Below are 17,140 nucleotides of genomic sequence, written 5' to 3' on the forward strand. Positions count from 1 at the left end.
CATCTGATATCTCTATTTAATGTACTATACTTCTATCTTCAAAAATCAAACTGATGGTTTATGTTGTTCTGTACACCTGACATCACAGGGTTGTCATAATTGAATTTCCACCAAATATCGGGGAGACCAAAGCTCTTTGGTTCTATCCCAAAATAGACTGCCTGGTATATCTGTATAGGATTATAACTGAGCTCATCTTGGTATCCAATAGCACCTATTTTTAGATCACTTGCCTATCATCTACCTTACCTTTGCTTGCCTGCATTGAAAACCACATGGCTAGCTCTAGACTGCAACACTGGGCTGAGTAGTGTTGGCCATCTGTCATTCTACCATATGAATACCCATGCTCCATTTATCCTTCATTTCTTTGCTGCAGTTCCCAATTAAGCAGTACCTAAATTCTAAAATGTTCTTAAATCCTTTAATACTTAGTCCAACTCTAAAATTTGTCCTAGTCAGATTCTATCACTCAATGACAAATTTGGAGTAACTTGTACTGGCCAATAAACTTAAGTCTGCACATCTTTGAAATGCAGGAGGAAACTATGGTTAGTCAGATTGCAGATGTCACCAAACTTGATTATAGTGGAAAGCAATGAAGATTATCTCAGATTACAGCAGGATCTAGCTCATCTTGGAAAATGGCCCAATGAATGGCAGATGGGATTTGGACAAATGTTCAGTGTTGCATTTTGGTAATGAAGCTAGTGGGTCTGCCACAATAAATGGCAGGATCATGGAGAGTTTTGTACAACTGAGATCTTGGGGTGCAGGTATCTACAGTAGTTCCCTGAAAGTGACAACACAGGTAGACAGGGTGTTGAAGGATGTTTGGCATGCTTGCTTTCATCAGAGTATTGAGTACTGGTGTAGGATCTTGTGTGGCAAATGTACAGGTCACTGAGATTGCACCTGGAGTACTGTGTGCAGCTCTCATTGCCAAGCTAAAATAAGGATGCCATTATGCTGAAAAGTATGCAGAAATATTAACAAGGTTGTTACTGGGACTCAAAGGCTTGCGTTACAAGGAAAAGCTGAGATTCCCCCAGCCAACAGAGCATGAGTTTGAGGAATGACCTTGTAGGGGTATATAACATAATGAAGGTCAAAGATGGGTGGAACAGCCAGTTTTTATCCCCAGGGTAGGGTATTCTAAAGCTATAAAGTATTTAGGGTGAGGGGAGAATTTTATAGGACAGCGAAGGATGACCTTTTTCACACAGGGTGATGGGAATGTGGAATTGGCTACCAGAAGTGGTAGAGTTGAGTACAATTGCAATATTTAAAAGACTCTTAAACACGTATATGGATTTGATGCATTTTTAGATTAGATTGAGGACATGCAGTCCTCGTTTATTGTTATTTAGTTTGGTGGCATCTGTTAGTCTCGTGAGACTATGGATCTGTGCCTGGAAAGTCTTGCTTCAGTCTGTGTTAGAGCAGCGTCTGTTGTGGCTGTAGAGTCCCACACGGGAGTGACAGTCTCGGCTGCAGCGACTGCACTTGAAGGCGCTGTCCTCCCGCGTTGTCTTGGTGCTGTTTTTCCCAGGAGTGTACTTTTCTTCAGCAGCACGCCTCAGCTTCTCTTCTCTTTTTAGACCTCTGCGTAGTTCCAGCCTCCAGTGAGAGCGATCGCTTGCGATGTTCTCCCACCTCTCAAAGTTCATTTTCAGTGACTTCATGTCTCTCTTGCAAACGTCTTTGAAACAAAGATGGGTCCGCCCTTGTGCTCTCTTGCCGGAGGCCAGTTCCTCGTACAGCAGGTCTTTCGGGACCCTCGGACAGACCAAGTCTGAAAAACTAACAAAACCACATAATTATAACATATAGTTACAACAGTGCAACAATACCATAACTTGATGAAGAACAGGCCATGACACAGTAAAAAAAAGTTCAAAGTCTCTCGAAAGTCCCACATCTCACGCAGACGGGAGAAGGAAGAAAACTCTCCCTGCCACGCCCGACCACAGTCCGACTCTGAGTCGTCCAAAAACTTCGAGCTCTGATCAGCCCCCGACACCGAGTACCGAGCACCATGTCTGTCTGAACGTTTCGACCTCAGCCTCGGTCGCCAGCAGCAGACAAAGCCGGGGATTTTGGGGCCTACCCTTCGGAGATCCTCGATCGCACAGTAGCAGCGGCAGCGAACCGGGCATTTCAGAAATTTCTCCAGATGTTCCTCTGCTTCTCACATCTGTCTTCATCAAATCAGAATTGTCCATGGCCCCTATTTAACAGAAACGATATCGTTTTTCACCGGAGAGCTGCGCGCACGTGTCTTGCTGCCATCTTCTCCTGCCTATGAGAGGGATTTAAAGGGGTATATGCCAAACCCAGGCAATTGTGACTAGGTCAGATAGACATTGTGGTTGGGATGGACAAGTTGGACTGAAAGACTGTTTCTGTACTACACAACTACAAGTAAACCCGTGATTACGGGGAAAAAAGTGCACACTTAACATGGCACCTATGATTGCACCTGAACCCAGGTCTCCGAAAGGCACTGATCTACTAGCTTTGTCATTCTGCTACCTTGTCTCCTCACCTTTTCCATTTCTGCCTCTTAATCATCCCAAATTGCTTCACTTCATCATTCAGCTGCCAAGTTTAAAGTTCTGAAATTCCCTCTTTCCCAAATTCTGCTGCCTTTAAAACCAGCCTTATCAGTTCGGTTTTGGTCATCTGCCAGCCATTTTAAAGTTTCACAAAGTAAAGTTATAAATTGGCTGGCAGTTGAGCTGAACCAAGGTGCTCTTTGTAAAGCACTTCAGGTCACTCGGTATCTTTATTGTAGCAGCATCCTTGTTGGTTTTTATCTGTTCTGCATCGTGAAGTGAAAAAAGATCAGACAAAAATGCAGCTATGGTTGTATCAAAAGTTATTTTTGATGTCGAAGAATCTATTTTCCCCATAAATGATTTTTCACAATTTTTGAGGTTGTGGATAATCATTGTATTATAGAAAACAGTACCTTTATTGTCTGATAAGAGGTAAGGGGCACAAAGTTTTGATTTAATTGAGACCAGTCTTTTAAAATGTCTGTGTAAAACTTGTTGTATTAGAGTATAATTCCCACCCCCCCCCCCACTCCCTTCATTTAATTGTGTAATAGTGATAGAACAGTGTTGGCGCTTGGCCATCTGGTTAACCCATTCGTCTAGTGATTTGAAGGTCGCTAGTTCGAGCCTTGGCTGAGACAGCGTGTGTGTCCTTGAGCAAGGCACTTAACCACACATTGCTCTGTGACGACACCGGTGCCAAGCTGTATGGGTCCTAATGCCCTTCCCTTGGACAACATTGTTGGCGTGGAGAGGGGAGACTTGCAGCATGGGGAACTGACCTTGCCCAGGCCCGCACCCTGGAAACCTTCCAAGGCACAAATCCATGTCTCATGAGACTAACGGATGCCTATTTTTTTTTTTTTAAAAAGTGATAGAACACTACAGCAGAGAAACAGGCCTTCAGCCCATCTAGTCTTTGCAGAAACATTTAAACTGCCCAGTTCCTGCACGTGGACCATAACCCTCCATACCCCTCCCATCTATGTACCTATCCAAATTCCTCTTAAATGTCAAAATCAGACCCACATCCACCACTTGCACTAGAAGCTCATTCTACACTTTCCCCACCCTCTGACTGAAGAAGTACCCCCTCAGGTTCACCTTAAACATTTCACCTTTCACCCTTGAAGTCGAGTTTTAGTCTTGCCCAACCTCAGTAGGGGGAAAAACCTTGCATTTAGCCTATCTATACCCCTCATAATTTTGTATACCTCTATTCCCTAGAACATAGAAGAAAGAGGAGAGATTTGATAAAGTCCTAAACCATTCAAACTCTCCCTATAACTAAGGTTCTAAAGTCTTGGCAGCATCTTTGTAAATATTCTCTGCACTCTTACAATCTTATTTACAGCTTTCCTGTAGGTGGGTGACCAGAACTGCACACAATTCTCCAAATTGGCCTCACCAATATCTTGACCACTTCTACACAACATCCTAACTCCTGTACTCAATATTTTAAATTATGAAGGCCAATGTGTCAAAAACTCTTTACCATCCCATCTACCTGTGAAGCCATTTTGAAGGAATTGTGGATTTGTGTTCTCAGATCTGTTCTATTGTACTTCTCACCTATACTGCTCACCATTCGAGTCCTACCCTGGTTTTCCCACTTATGTGCAATGCAGGCCACTTTTAAAGCTGGTCCAGATCCCACTGCAAGTTTTCATAGCCTGCCTTGATGTCCATTATGCCTTCAATCTTGGTGTCATCTGCAAATTTGCTGATCCAGTTTACTACGTTATCATCTAGATTGTTGGTATAGATGACAGATAACAATGAAGCCAGCACTGGTTCCTGTGGCACACCATTAATCACAGACTTCCTGTCAGAGGCAACCATTTATTACCACACTCTGGCTTCTTCTGCAAAGCTGGTGTCTAGTCTAATTTACTACCTCATCTTGAATGCCAAGCAACCTTGGCCAGCTTCCCATACAGGGCCTTGTCAAAGGCCTTGCAGAAGTCCACATAAACACTATTCTCCGCCTTGCCTTCATCAACTTTATTAGTAACTTCTTCAAAATTGCATAAAATTGGTTAGACATGAGTTGCCAAGCACAAAGTTATGTTGATTATCCCTAATCAGTCTCTGTCTATCAATGCTTGTATATCCAGTGTTGTACATCCTGAAAAGTATCAAAGCTACTGCTGTAAAATTAAAACTTTATTCTTTGGTTGTGGCAACAAGACCAATATTTAAATACCTTTGAAGGAAAGAATATGATTTTAAACTAATGCGGACTAAGGCATGGGTATGGAAAACATTTGATACGGAATCTTGTTGATTATCCAATTCAAAACTTTATTGGCTGCTTGTGTTGCTTTGTCTCAGGTGTAAGAATAGTTGCAAACATGGAGTGGAAAATGTATCTAGTGATCCTGGGGTATTGAGCAGTGAGGACCTTTTATTGAGAGGAACCGCTTCACCACCTATTTCTGCCAGTAAGGTAATTCTTGAACATGATTTTCCATAATATCCAAGTTATTTCAAGGTTTCTTTGTAAAACTTTCCAATTGAAAATGAGTGGAACAGAAGAATTTTTTTCATTTATTCATCTTGTACTTGCCAGTAAACAATGGTCACATTTACTTGTGTATAGATTTTCCCTTGTTTTCAGAATATGGTTCCTATACATGGAGGTGTTGAGGTGAATAAGCAGGTTGATTCTTTGGCCAAAAAAGCTGCTGAGAGTTCATCTGTGGATGTAGACCTTCTACTTAGCAAATCAGAAGCTAAGGGGTTGATGGAGCTAGGAATTGGAGGGATTATGGCAAGACTTGGGGATAATGAGCATAAGGAGGATGCATTTACAGAACACAAAACTGATTGATGGGAGAAGGGGAGAAATTGTATTGACTTAGAATTGGGCATACTATGCTTAATTATTGCTTGTATCTTGTTGGAAAATATCACTGGGGTGTGTAGGTGTTATTGTCATTATGAAACAGGTCATTGTGAAGCGCATAAGGTCGAAAGAAAGCAAATGCAGGCTGCACGAGTAGCTTTGGGGGTTTTGGGGTGTAAAGTAATGGAAGTGATTTAAGAAAAATTAATTTGTAATATTTCATTATTTGCAATCCATAGGGCTCTGAGGTAATTTAGTTTTCATTTGGTAAAGAACTAGAAGGGGTTTTATTTCCCAACTCTCCTACACTGCACTCCAGTCCAGTTGGTGGCAGTAAAGCACCTTAAGTTGGGCTGCCAACCACCATTAAAAGTCAGAAGAATACAACAAAATTTGTCTATTTATTTTATACCACTTCTACAGCAGAATAGTTTACCCATTTCTTCCCTTTTTAATGTACCTTTTTTGTTTCAAATTTTATATTTATAATTTCAGCAATTATGAAAAGACCAATGTATTTTGTGGCATTACTAAATAGTTTCATAAGGGGAAATTATTTTCATTCTAGTAAACACTTCTAAAGACAATTGGTAGCTTTGTCTAAAATTGGAATCGTTTTAAAGTTGGGAATGAATTTTATTCCATGTACAGCACAGGTGTGTTAACTATATCCACACTTGGCACGCAAATTGGCACATCTTTATTTGGTAGTACAGCACAGAGCTGATCCTTCGAGCCATGCCACACCAGCAACCAATCATTTAACCCTAACCTAATCACGGGACAATTTACAATGACCAATTAACCTAGCCAATACGTCTTTAGACTGTGGGAGAAAACCAGAGCTCTAGGGAAAACCCACACATCCCACGGGGAGGGTGTACAGACTCTCTACAGAATTGATCTCTGAACTCTGGAAAATCCTGAACTGTAATAGAGTCATGCTAATTGCCACGCCACCGTGGTGCCCAAGGTGGTTTTCTAGATGATTCAACCAAAAAATGCACAAAATGCATGCAGTTCAGAATAATTAGTTATTGATTAGATTGAGGATATGCAGTCCTCTTTTATTGTCATTTAGTAATGCATGCATTAAGAAATGATGCAATGTTTTTCCAGAATGATATCACAGAAACACATGACAAACTGACTGAAAAACTGACAAAAAGCACATAATTATAACATATAGTTACAACAGTGCAAAGCAATACCATAATTTGATAAGAACAGACCATGGGCACGGTAAAGTCACAGAGTCTCTCGAAAGTCCCATCTCACGCAGATGGTGAACTTCCAGCGCCGCAAATTTGCTGATGAAGCATCCGACCACAGTCTGACTCAGAGTCCGTCCAAAAATTCCGAGCCTCCGACCAGCTCTCTGGCACCAAGCACCATCTCTGCCGAGCGCTTCGACCCTGGCCCCGGCAACAGGCAATAAGCAAAGCCAAGGATTTGGGGCCTTCCCCTCCGGAGATTCTCAATCGCGCAGCGGCAGCGAAGCAGGCATTTCAGAAGTTTCTCTAGATGTTCCTCCGTGCTTCTCACGGCTGTCTTCTTCAAATCAGGATTGTGCATGGCCCCTAGTTAACACATATCGATATCATTCGGGACGGCCGTGCGCGCTGCGTCACCATCTTCTCCTCCCTCCTTGAACGTTCCTGTTCCATTAACTTAATCTTCATTCAGCAACTGTTTGAAATGTTCTTTCGGATTAGCTTTTTATATCCTTTCATTGGTTAGGATGCGCACCTTTTTTGTGCTTTAAATCTGCGCCTATTCCCATTAATAATTCTCAATCTATGTTCTTATGGCAATTTAATAAGTAAGACAAATTGAGTACAGTTTATTTGCTTTTCTTTCAATTAACTTTTTTTTGGGGTGGACTAAAATCTATTGCTTTGTTTCCTTTCATACCCTATTGAAATTCACTTTTTAACTCTTGCCTTCATTACTTTTTGTGATGGAAATTAGTCACAGTTGCTAATATGAAGAAGTTGCATTTCAGGAACATTATACCGAATGGTGTAAACTCTATTGATTTATAGAATTTATACTCTTATTATTTAGTTTGTATTGAATTTATGCTGTACTTGGAAACTTTACAATTAGCAGTGTTTGAATAAATACTCTTGTGCTTCAAAAATACAATTTTATTGGTTCAAGATGCCTTATTGTTTTCAAAACTAATCGCTTATTTTTTTTGAACAGCTTTAGACAGTTGATTCTTAAAATATTTTCTGGTTCCTCAACACCCATGTCCTATGAATTAACCCAAATGGTTTTTTTGCTTCTGTAGGTGGTTCAATCAAAGCACACAAAATTTTTTCATGCAGTTCAGAACAATCAGTTATTCAAGACTCATGTTTCTGTTGGCCGTTCACTGGTGAAGTCCTTTATTTTGCGCAAGACTCCGGTGAAAGTTGATGCCAAGGTACTGTATGTTTGTACTGCCTTAATAGTTTCATTCTCACAAATAGGCCTGAAAGAGTACAGCCTAATAATCTCAGCTGGATTTGTCACTTGCTGCTGGTGAATTTTTTTTAATGTTGGTCTGTATGTACCAATACTTTGTATTGTCTTTATTTCTGTCTATTGATCATCATTATGTGCCATGTTGAAAGATGTGGGTGGTCATGGTCTATGATCAGGATTGTTCTTAGCAAATTTTTCTATAGAAGTGATTTTTGCCATTGCCTTCTGACTTGTAAAGACACTGCCCAGGTGATACTAGTCATTATCAATACTCTTCAGAGATTGGCGTCAGTGGTTGCATAACTAGGACTTGTGAGCAGCTGGTGCATATCATGTGACCATCCACACCTGCTCCAAAGGCTCCACATGACCCTGATCAGGGGACTAAGCAGGTGCTACACCTTGTGCAAGAGTGATCCACGGGCTAGTGAAGGGAAGGAACACCTTCTACCTCATGCGGTAGCGACATATCTCCACCGTGTTTATTGAAATCTTTTATAAACCTACCGACTCCCACAGCTACCTCTTCCCACCCTATAACTTGTAAAAACATTATTTCCCTTTCAGTGCCTTTTGTCTACTCTGCATCTGTTCTCACGCAGAGGCTTTGCTTCTGAAAACATCTGAGATGTCGTCCTCCTTCAAAGAACATGTTTTCCCTTCCTCCACCATTGATGCTGCCCTCACCCACATCTCGTCTACTTCCCAGACATCTGCCCTCACACCATTTTCCCGCTACCTTAACTGGAGTAGAGTTCTTATCCCACTTGTTCTTGACTACCATCCCACGAGCCTCTGCATCCAGCATATCATTGTCTGCAACTTCCAGTCTACAACAGGATCCCACCACCACACACATCTTTACCTCCTGTAGTGCCTCCCCCATTCTCCACTTTCTGCAGGGATGGCTCTCTCTGACTTTCTTTTTCCCCTGTCCATTTGTCTCTGCCCACTGATCTCCTTCCTGACACTGCAAGTGGAACAAGTGCTACGTTTGCCCATGTGCCACCTCCCTCACCACCATTAAGACCTCAACTAGGCCTTCCAGGTGAGGTAGCACTTCACTTGCAGTTCTGTCTACTGTATCCAGTGTTCCCGGTGCTGCCACCTCTACGTTGGTGAGACCTGAAGTAGATTGGGGGGGACTGCTTTGTTGAGCACCTTTGCTCCATCTGCAATAGGGAGGATTTCCCAGTGGCCAATCATTTTTATTACACTCTATTCCCACTCCAATATATTATTCCATGGCTGCCTCTGCTGCCATGATGAGGCTATTCAGGATGGAGGAATAATGCCTCATGTCAACTGGGTAGCCTCCTACCTGATGGCATGAATATTGATTTTCTTAATTTCCTGTAACTTGTAGCTCTCTCTCTCTCTCTTCTCCCCACCCCATCTTCTCTTCTCCTCACCTGCTTATCGTACCCCTCTGGCGGTTGTTCTCCCTTCCTTCCCCCCCCCCCCCATCAGATTCCTCCTTCAGCCCTTGCCTTTTCTACCTATCACTTCCCTTCCCCTCCTGCACCCACGTGGCTTTCCCATTCATTTTTCAGCTTGTGCTCCTTCCCCCTTCCTTTCCAGTCCTGGTCTCAGCCCAAGACATCGACTGTTTATTCATTTCTGTAGATGCTGCCTGACCCGAGTTCCTCGAGCATTTTGTGTGTACTACTCTGGATTTCCCACATCTGCAGAATCTTTGTAGTCATTTAATAACTTTAAAAAATGCCAGTGTATACATGCAAAAAAACTATATGTAAAGATCCTCTTTGAGGGCTGATATGATTAGGCTTACAGTATTCTTGTAACATCTTGGCATTTCTGATTTTTTTTTTCTTTGTGAGCCTGGAACTAAAGGAGTCCTATGTAAATGAAAAGCAACAGCTGAATATTGAAAGTAGCTTAAAAACAGATGAATCCCAGCTTTACACTATTGAAAGTATTCACATGTAAATACTTCATACATTTGTGCCATTTTCCAAAACACGATTTCCACAATGTAATAATTGGAAGTGCCCAAGCCATTTAAAAAATATTCAATTAGTTCAAGAGGTAACATTTGGATTGATAACTGATTTGGTTTTACTGTGAGGAGAATTGATGCTGGCACTGTGATTAAATGTGCACTCACAATGGTAATTAATTGTACATGAGGAAAAATCTGTCTAGTTTATAGTATTCAGTTTATAATTGTGCGGTTGTATAATTTAGGAGGTGATCCATATGGCAAACCTTAAGAAACAAGAGCAAGAGGGAAAAAGAATACACAAACTGGAGGAAGAGAAAAAACACAAATTGGGAGAGTTTAAAAAGTAAGCACATTCAGATTTGATTGCAGTTTTCCATTCTGAGCTAGCTCTGCATTAGAATACATTCTGATAAAACTGCTAGGTAATGATTCTAATTACTTGTCATGACTATTGCCAGTTTATCTTCCGTTGCTGCTTGCCTCAGAAATCTCCCCCTTGCCCTGCCAGTTAGAGTTACAGCTATGATGCAATTACAAGTGAAATTTTGATACTTTTTTTTGCTAATTCTCTTTGAAACAAACCATTGAATCACATTTCATGCTAGAATTGCTTTCTATCTTTTGCTTGTGGAATTCCACAAGATTTTGTTTGTATTTAAGTTAAAGTATGAATTATTATTGGATGACTGCATCTTTTTTTTTTCTGCCAAGTTTTTTTTGGCATGTGCGTCTGTGTGCATCTGCGTGTGTGCGTCCATGCGTGCACGATGTTGGCGGGACGATGTCTTTTTTTTTTAATGCCTTTATAAGGTGTGGAGTGAGAGAGAGACTGTGGTGTGCCACTCCTCACACAAACATTACGCAGTATTTTTCCCTTTTTTATTTTGAGGTCGAGTTGCGATCTCGACACTCAACCCGGCACGGATGGAAAGCGTACTCAGGAGCAGATCCGACTGGGTTTGAACCCGGGAGCGGAGGTTCCCGGGTCCAGTGCTGATGTCATTGCGCCACCAGCCGGCCTTTTCTGCAAAGTTCGAAGTACGACCAGGATATTAGTGCTGTGTATGAATACATTAAGATGTTTAGAGGTCAAGAAGGAGGAAGTGTTGGGCCTAGTAAGGAGTATTAAGGTGAAAAGTCTCCAGCAGTTGATGAGATTTACCACAGGTTATTGAAGGAGGTGAGAGACGAGATTGCTGGGTCCTTGACCATTTTCTTCATGTCTTCAGGACAGGAGAGGTCCTGGAGGACTAGTGAGTGGCTAATGTTGTACTTCTATTTAAGAAGGGAACAAGGGGTAAATACGGGGAACCATAGACCAGTGAGTTTCGCGTTACTGGTAGGGAAATTGCTGGAGAAAATTCTTGGATAAAGATATTAGCATTTGGAAAAAGCTGTGGCCTAATTGGAGAGAACCAGATGGCTTTGTGTGGGGCACGTCATGTCTTACCAACTTGGAAGTTTTTTTTGAAGGTGTCAAGAGAGATTGAAGGTAGAGCAGTGGATGTTGTCTACATGGATTTTTAGTAAGGTGTTTAACAAAGTCCCTCGTAGAGGCTAATCCAGAAGATTAAGATGCATGGGGTCTGTAGCAAATTGTTTGCATTCAGAATGGGTTTGCACATAGAAGACAGGGTGGTGGTTGAAGGGACTTGCTCAAGCTGGTGGTCTGTAATCACTGGTATTCTACAGGGATCTGCTGTTTGTGATGTACATAAATGACCTGGATGAAAACGTAGACTAAGTTTGTGAATGATGCCAAGATTGGCAGTGTTATGGATAGTGTAGAAGACTGACAAAGAATACAACGTGATTATAGATGAGTTGCAGATAGGGGCAGAGAAATTGCAGAAGGAATTTAACCCGGATAAATGTTGAGGTGTTGCACCTTGGTAGAGCAAATGCAAGGAGACGGTACATTAAGGGCAAGATCCTGAACAGTATTGCTGAGCAGAGATCATGTGATCCAAGTTCGTAACTCCTTGTAGGCGGCTTCACAGGTCAATCGGGTGGTTAAGAAGGCTTATGGGACGCTTGCTTTGATTAGTTGAGGCATTGAGTGCAAATGTCCAGAGGTTGAGTTGCAACTTTATAAAACCTTGGCTAGGCTACATCTTCAGTGTTGCATACAGTTCTGGTCACCCCACTCTTAGAAGGATGTGGAGGCTTTGGAGAGGGTGCAGAAGAGGTTTACCAGGATGTTGCTTGGTTTAGAGGGTGTGTGCTATCATGAGAGACTGGATAAACTTAGGTTGTTTTCTTCTGAAATGGTGGAGGCTGAGGGGAGATCTGATAGAAATTTGCACGATATGAGAGGCTTAGATCAAGTGGACAGAGTACCTTTTCCCCAGGGTAGAAACAGAGGGCATGCATTGAAGGTGGGGGGGGGTAGGTCAAAGGGGACGTGAGGGGTAAGTTTATTTTTCTTAGTGGTGGATGCCTGGAGTACACTGCCCGGTTTGGTGGTAGAGGCAAATACATTTAAAAGCTTTTAAAAGACATTTGGTTAGGCACATGGATATAAGGAAGATGGAGGGATGAAGACATTATGTAGGTAGGAGGGATTAGTGTTTGGGTGTTTTTGCTTTTTAGCTGGTTCTACAAAGCTTTGTGGGCCAAATGGCCTGTTCCTGTACTGTACTGTTCTATGATTTCATATTTTCTCCCTCAGAAAACAAGAGCTACGGCTGAAACATGTCTTAGAAGCTCGTTCCAGAGTTGAGCAGCAAGAGGGAAAAAAGAAAAAGAAAATTGAACAAAAGCATTTGCAAACTGACAATAAGGTATTGTACAATTCCAAAGGCATTAGGGAGTTAGATATGGCCCTTGTGGCTACGGGGATCAGGGGGTAGGGAGGGAAGGCTGGTGCAGGGTTCTGAGTTGGATGATCAGCCATGATCATAATAAATGGCGGTGCAGGCTCGAAGGGCCGAATGGCCTACTCCTATTTTCTATGTTTCTATTAGTAAGAAAAGGAAACTATTGCTGGGGATGGGGTAATATGATGGAAAGGCGGGGAATGAGATTAACAGGATTGCTCTGAGAACTGATTCTCAGTTCATTCACCCATCAAGTCCTTAATGAAATATGACAATGTTCCTACCTATACAGTGTATTGAAACTGCTCAAAGCAAAATATTGTACCTCCCTGATGTGTTCTGTTGTATCTTGGTCACCTCGTGTAACATGCCTTGTATCATTGCAGGTGCGCAAGGAGAAATTTTCTGAAGAGAGGGCAAAAAAACTAACTCTTAAGAAGACAGAAGGAGAGTCTCAAAAGTGCCAAGAGGAAGACAGAAAACGGAGATTACTACAGATGGTAAACACAAGATTCTGCAGATGCTGGAAATCTTGAGCAATGTAGAACAAGCTGGAGGAACTCTAAGTCGGGCAGCATCCATGGAAGGCAATAAGTGGTTGACTGGGCAGAAGCTGGTAGAAGCCAGAGCAAGAAGGTTGGCGGGGGGGGGGGGGGGTGGTGGTGTGGGATGAGTATAACCTGGCAGGTGATGGGTTAGGCCAGATGAGGGGAAAGGTAGATGGGGGAGGGATGATGAAGTAAGAACCTGGGGGGGGGGGGGTGTGGAGAAGGTGGGAGAGAAAGTCTGGATCCCCTCACTCTTTTCCAGTATTGAAGGGTCTCAACCCAAAATATCAACTCCATGGATGTTCCTGACTTGTTGATTGCTACAGATGGTATTGCATTGAATACCCTTTATTAACAAATTAATTTTTCTAACTTCACATAACCTGCAGATGACATAAAATACAGTAGAGTATAATAACTTGGAAGACAAACAGAGTTTAATTCTGTCAAGTGTGAGATGATTCATTTTGCGAAGAGCACTCTCCCTCACTAATGAACACAGCATTGTGTCAGAAGTGGTTGATCGTCGATGGATTGGTGCTACAGACCAAGTGAGCACCCCAACAAGAAATGTATAGTAAGGAGGTTATTACTCAATATATCTATGAAAAATATCCAGAGATTAAACTTTAAACTGCTTATACTAGTTTGTTAGCTTGTGCCTTAAGGTACATGCAATTAGCAAAGGGTCAGGGTTGCCAGGCAACACCTTTCAAGCTACACCCAAAAGTGGATGTATTATAATAATCTGTGAGCCTCTAGCCTAGGGAAGTGCACAGAGACACAGACACTGCAGAGGTCAGAAGTCAGTGAAACTCAAAAGACTTTTATGGTCCAAATAAATAAACAAACAGGAAAATGGAGCAAATACCTGCAGTATCTGCTTGCCTAATAAAGCCCCCCCTGAGACATTTGATTTCTCTAAACCAGGGACATTGAGAGAAGGCCCAGACACTTTGAGGGGTTTAGGGTTGTAAGTAATCTCACCTGGGCTTCAAAAGAGCATAAAGTAACCATGCTGATGTACTGCATGGGAGGACTAGGACTGATGGACGCTCAGGAAAAAACACAAGCCAGTGCAGGCCAAATTAAAAGAATATTTCAAAGGGAAATGAAATATGATATGGGAGGGGGAAAAGTTCAAGTCCTGAAAACAGGAGCCAGATGAAAATCTAAATAACTTAATCACAGTATTGTATGCCCTGTCAGACGCCTGTGTTTATGGAAATCTGAAAGCTGAGCTCATTAGAGATAGGATTGTTGTTGGGCTGGTAGACACAAACCTTCGAAATCGAATTTAGAAGGCTAAGAGGGGATCTGATTGAAACATATAAGATTATTAAGGGATTGGACACGCTGGAGGCAGGGAGCATGTTTCCGCTGATGGGTGAGTCCAGAACTAGAGGCCACAGTTTAAAAATAAGGGGTTAGGCCATTTAGAACGGAGTTGAGGAAAAACTTTTTCACCCAGAGAGTGGTGGATATGTGGAATGCTCTGCCCCAGAAGGCTGTGGAGGCCAAGTATCTGGATGCTTTCAAGAAAGAGATGGATAGAGCTCTTAAAGATAGTGGAATCAAAGGTTATGGGGATAAGGCAGGAACTGGATACTGATTGTGAGTGATCAGCCATGATCACAGTGAATGGTGGTGCTGGCTCGAAGGGCCGAATGGCCTTCTCCTGCACCTATCGTCTATTGTCAGACTTCAGTTGCAGGCAAATCACACACTGGAGGAAGCTGTTTCTGTGGTCAGGTAGAATGTAAATGTTCATCAGCAACAGGCAGGACTCTGGCACAAAAACAATGTGAGGGATAGCTGAAGCTGAACAAAAGGATACAAACAAGGTGCAGTCAAAAGACTACGAAGAGGTGACATAGAGCTCAGCTCAAACAAAAGAAACAAGTGAAACAAAGAGACCATTAAAAGCAGACTGTTATAATGTTAGCAATTATTTTTCGTTTCGGTAAGGAGCACAAATTGCGTGCTATGGGTAAAGTGAACTGAATTGCTCAGTCTCAGTGACTATAATTTCAATGCAGTTCTATAGACAAGTACGTACCTAGTTTTCCTTTTTCAAGATGGGGAGATGTAGTGGTAGTTAATGGTGTTATTCCCATGCCACTGTTGGCAACTCCCACATGGGAGGAGTTCACATACTGTACAAGCAGGGTTATTGATAAAGATCAGCTGAATATCCTGCATGCTGGCTTCCTGGTATGCTCTGCACTATCCCTCAATAACAAACACAACAATTGTATGCTTGCCTCTGTTTGCCTGTGTGTAAACTTTGAAGTCCTATGTAACTGTATAACACTGGCCACATATGAACAGTTCTTGTGTATCATATTACAGGAAGGCTTTGGACCGGGTGCAGGAGAGGTTCACCTGGATGAAGAGATTGGGCAAACTTGGGTTGTTTCTCTGAATGCCGAGGGGCAATCTAATAGTGTATAAAACTGAAGCATTGATACTCGAGTGAGTCTTTATCCCAGGATGGCAATGTCAAATACTAAATAGCTTGGGTTTAAGATGAAAGGATAAAGTTTAAAAGAAGATTTGAGGCAAGATATTTTAAACTCAGACAGCAGGTACCTAGAATGTGCTGTCTGGGGCTATATGAAAACAGATCCAAAAGCGAATGTTTGGACAATGCATGAACAAGCAGAATTTAGAAGGACATGGACTTTGTGCAAGCAGGTGGGATTAATCTAGTTTGTCATTAGTATTATGGGCCAAAGGGCTTACTGTAGTTCTGTATTGTTCTCTGTTCTGACTTTGACCTTGGTATGCCTCCTTTGTATGTCTGTGTTTACTCTATGGAGAGTTTGAGGATGTAAACTGAGATCACAGCTGATTCTTATTGATGGCTATAATGCACAAAAATTAGTCAAGGCAAATTCAAAGAGTAAAATGAGTTCTTTTAAACCTGCTTTAACAGTTGGCTTAGTAAATTTCCTCAATTATAGTTATTTCAAAAGGAGAATACAAAATGCAAAAGGAGTATTTGTAGACACTTTAGTGCAACACTTTTTAAAAAAAAAAAAATGTATTTAAAAACCACAGATAATTTAGGATATATTTCCTGATGAAGGGTCTCGGCCTGAAATGTCGACTGTACCTCTCCCTAGAGATGCTGCCTGGCCTGCTGCGTTCACCAGCAACTTTGATGTGTGTTGCAGATAATTTAGGACTGCCTACATAGCTATCATAGGAATACTTTCTTGAGATGAAATGAGGGCTCTAGGAAGTTGCAAGGTAGGTATGAAGGGTTTAAGAATGGACTTAAAAGAGCTACAAAGGGGCATGCAAAGGCCTTGGTGAGCAGGATTAAGAAAAGTCAAGGCATTCTAAACATGTGAAGAATAGGAAGATGACTAGAGTGAGGGTAGGGCCAATTGGAGATAGAAGAGGAAACATGCCTGGAGTTGGAGGAGGTAGGGGAGGTCCTTAATGAATACTTTGCTTCAGTATTCATTAGTGAGTGAGATGGTCCTTGATGTTTGTAAAACAAGCTGATGTGCTAGAGCTTGTCAATTTTAAGAAAGGATATGCTGGAACCTTAGCAAAACATAAGAATAGTTAAGTCCCTAGGCTGGATGGGATATATCCCAGGTTATTACTGAAAGGGAGGAAGGAGATTGTTGCACTTTGGACTTTGGCCAGTGAAGACACAAAAATCAAAGGAGTGATACAAGATAATTGGAGGTGGCAAATGTCTGTCCTTTGGGGGAAAATGTCCATCTAGAAAAGGGAGTAAGGATAAACCTGGGAATTGTAGACCAGTTAGTCTTGCATCAGTGGTGGGCAAATTGTTTTTTTTTTAGGCTTGGGATTTATGAGCATTTGGAAAGGCAGAGTCTGATTAGGGATAGTCAGCATGGCTTGTGAGGAGTAGGTCATATCTCACGAACCTGATTGAATTCTTT

The 17,140-nt window shown here is 41.9% G+C and overlaps 1 protein-coding gene and 1 long non-coding RNA gene across 2 annotated transcripts in view; one reads left to right on the forward strand and one right to left on the reverse strand.

Moving 5' to 3' along the window:
• Positions 1 to 17,140, forward strand: part of LOC140205518 (uncharacterized) — a 49,864-nt gene that overhangs the window by 18,793 nt on the left and 13,931 nt on the right. Inside the window, exons 8-12 of the mRNA XM_072273140.1 lie at positions 4,896 to 5,010; positions 7,706 to 7,840; positions 10,090 to 10,190; positions 12,519 to 12,630; positions 13,053 to 13,166. Coding sequence (XP_072129241.1) covers positions 4,896 to 5,010; positions 7,706 to 7,840; positions 10,090 to 10,190; positions 12,519 to 12,630; positions 13,053 to 13,166 — 577 coding nt within the window. The remainder of the gene's footprint in view (positions 1 to 4,895; positions 5,011 to 7,705; positions 7,841 to 10,089; positions 10,191 to 12,518; positions 12,631 to 13,052; positions 13,167 to 17,140) is intronic.
• LOC140205519 (uncharacterized) lies at positions 1,692 to 15,331 on the reverse strand. The gene is made up of 3 exons (XR_011887863.1): positions 15,274 to 15,331; positions 2,111 to 2,230; positions 1,692 to 1,803 (listed from the first exon to the last, which is right to left on the reverse strand). It is a non-coding gene; the product is annotated as an uncharacterized lncRNA (long non-coding RNA).

The sequence above is a fragment of the Mobula birostris genome, chromosome 11 (assembly GCF_030028105.1).
Source record: "Mobula birostris isolate sMobBir1 chromosome 11, sMobBir1.hap1, whole genome shotgun sequence".
NCBI lineage: Eukaryota > Metazoa > Chordata > Chondrichthyes > Myliobatiformes > Myliobatidae > Mobula > Mobula birostris.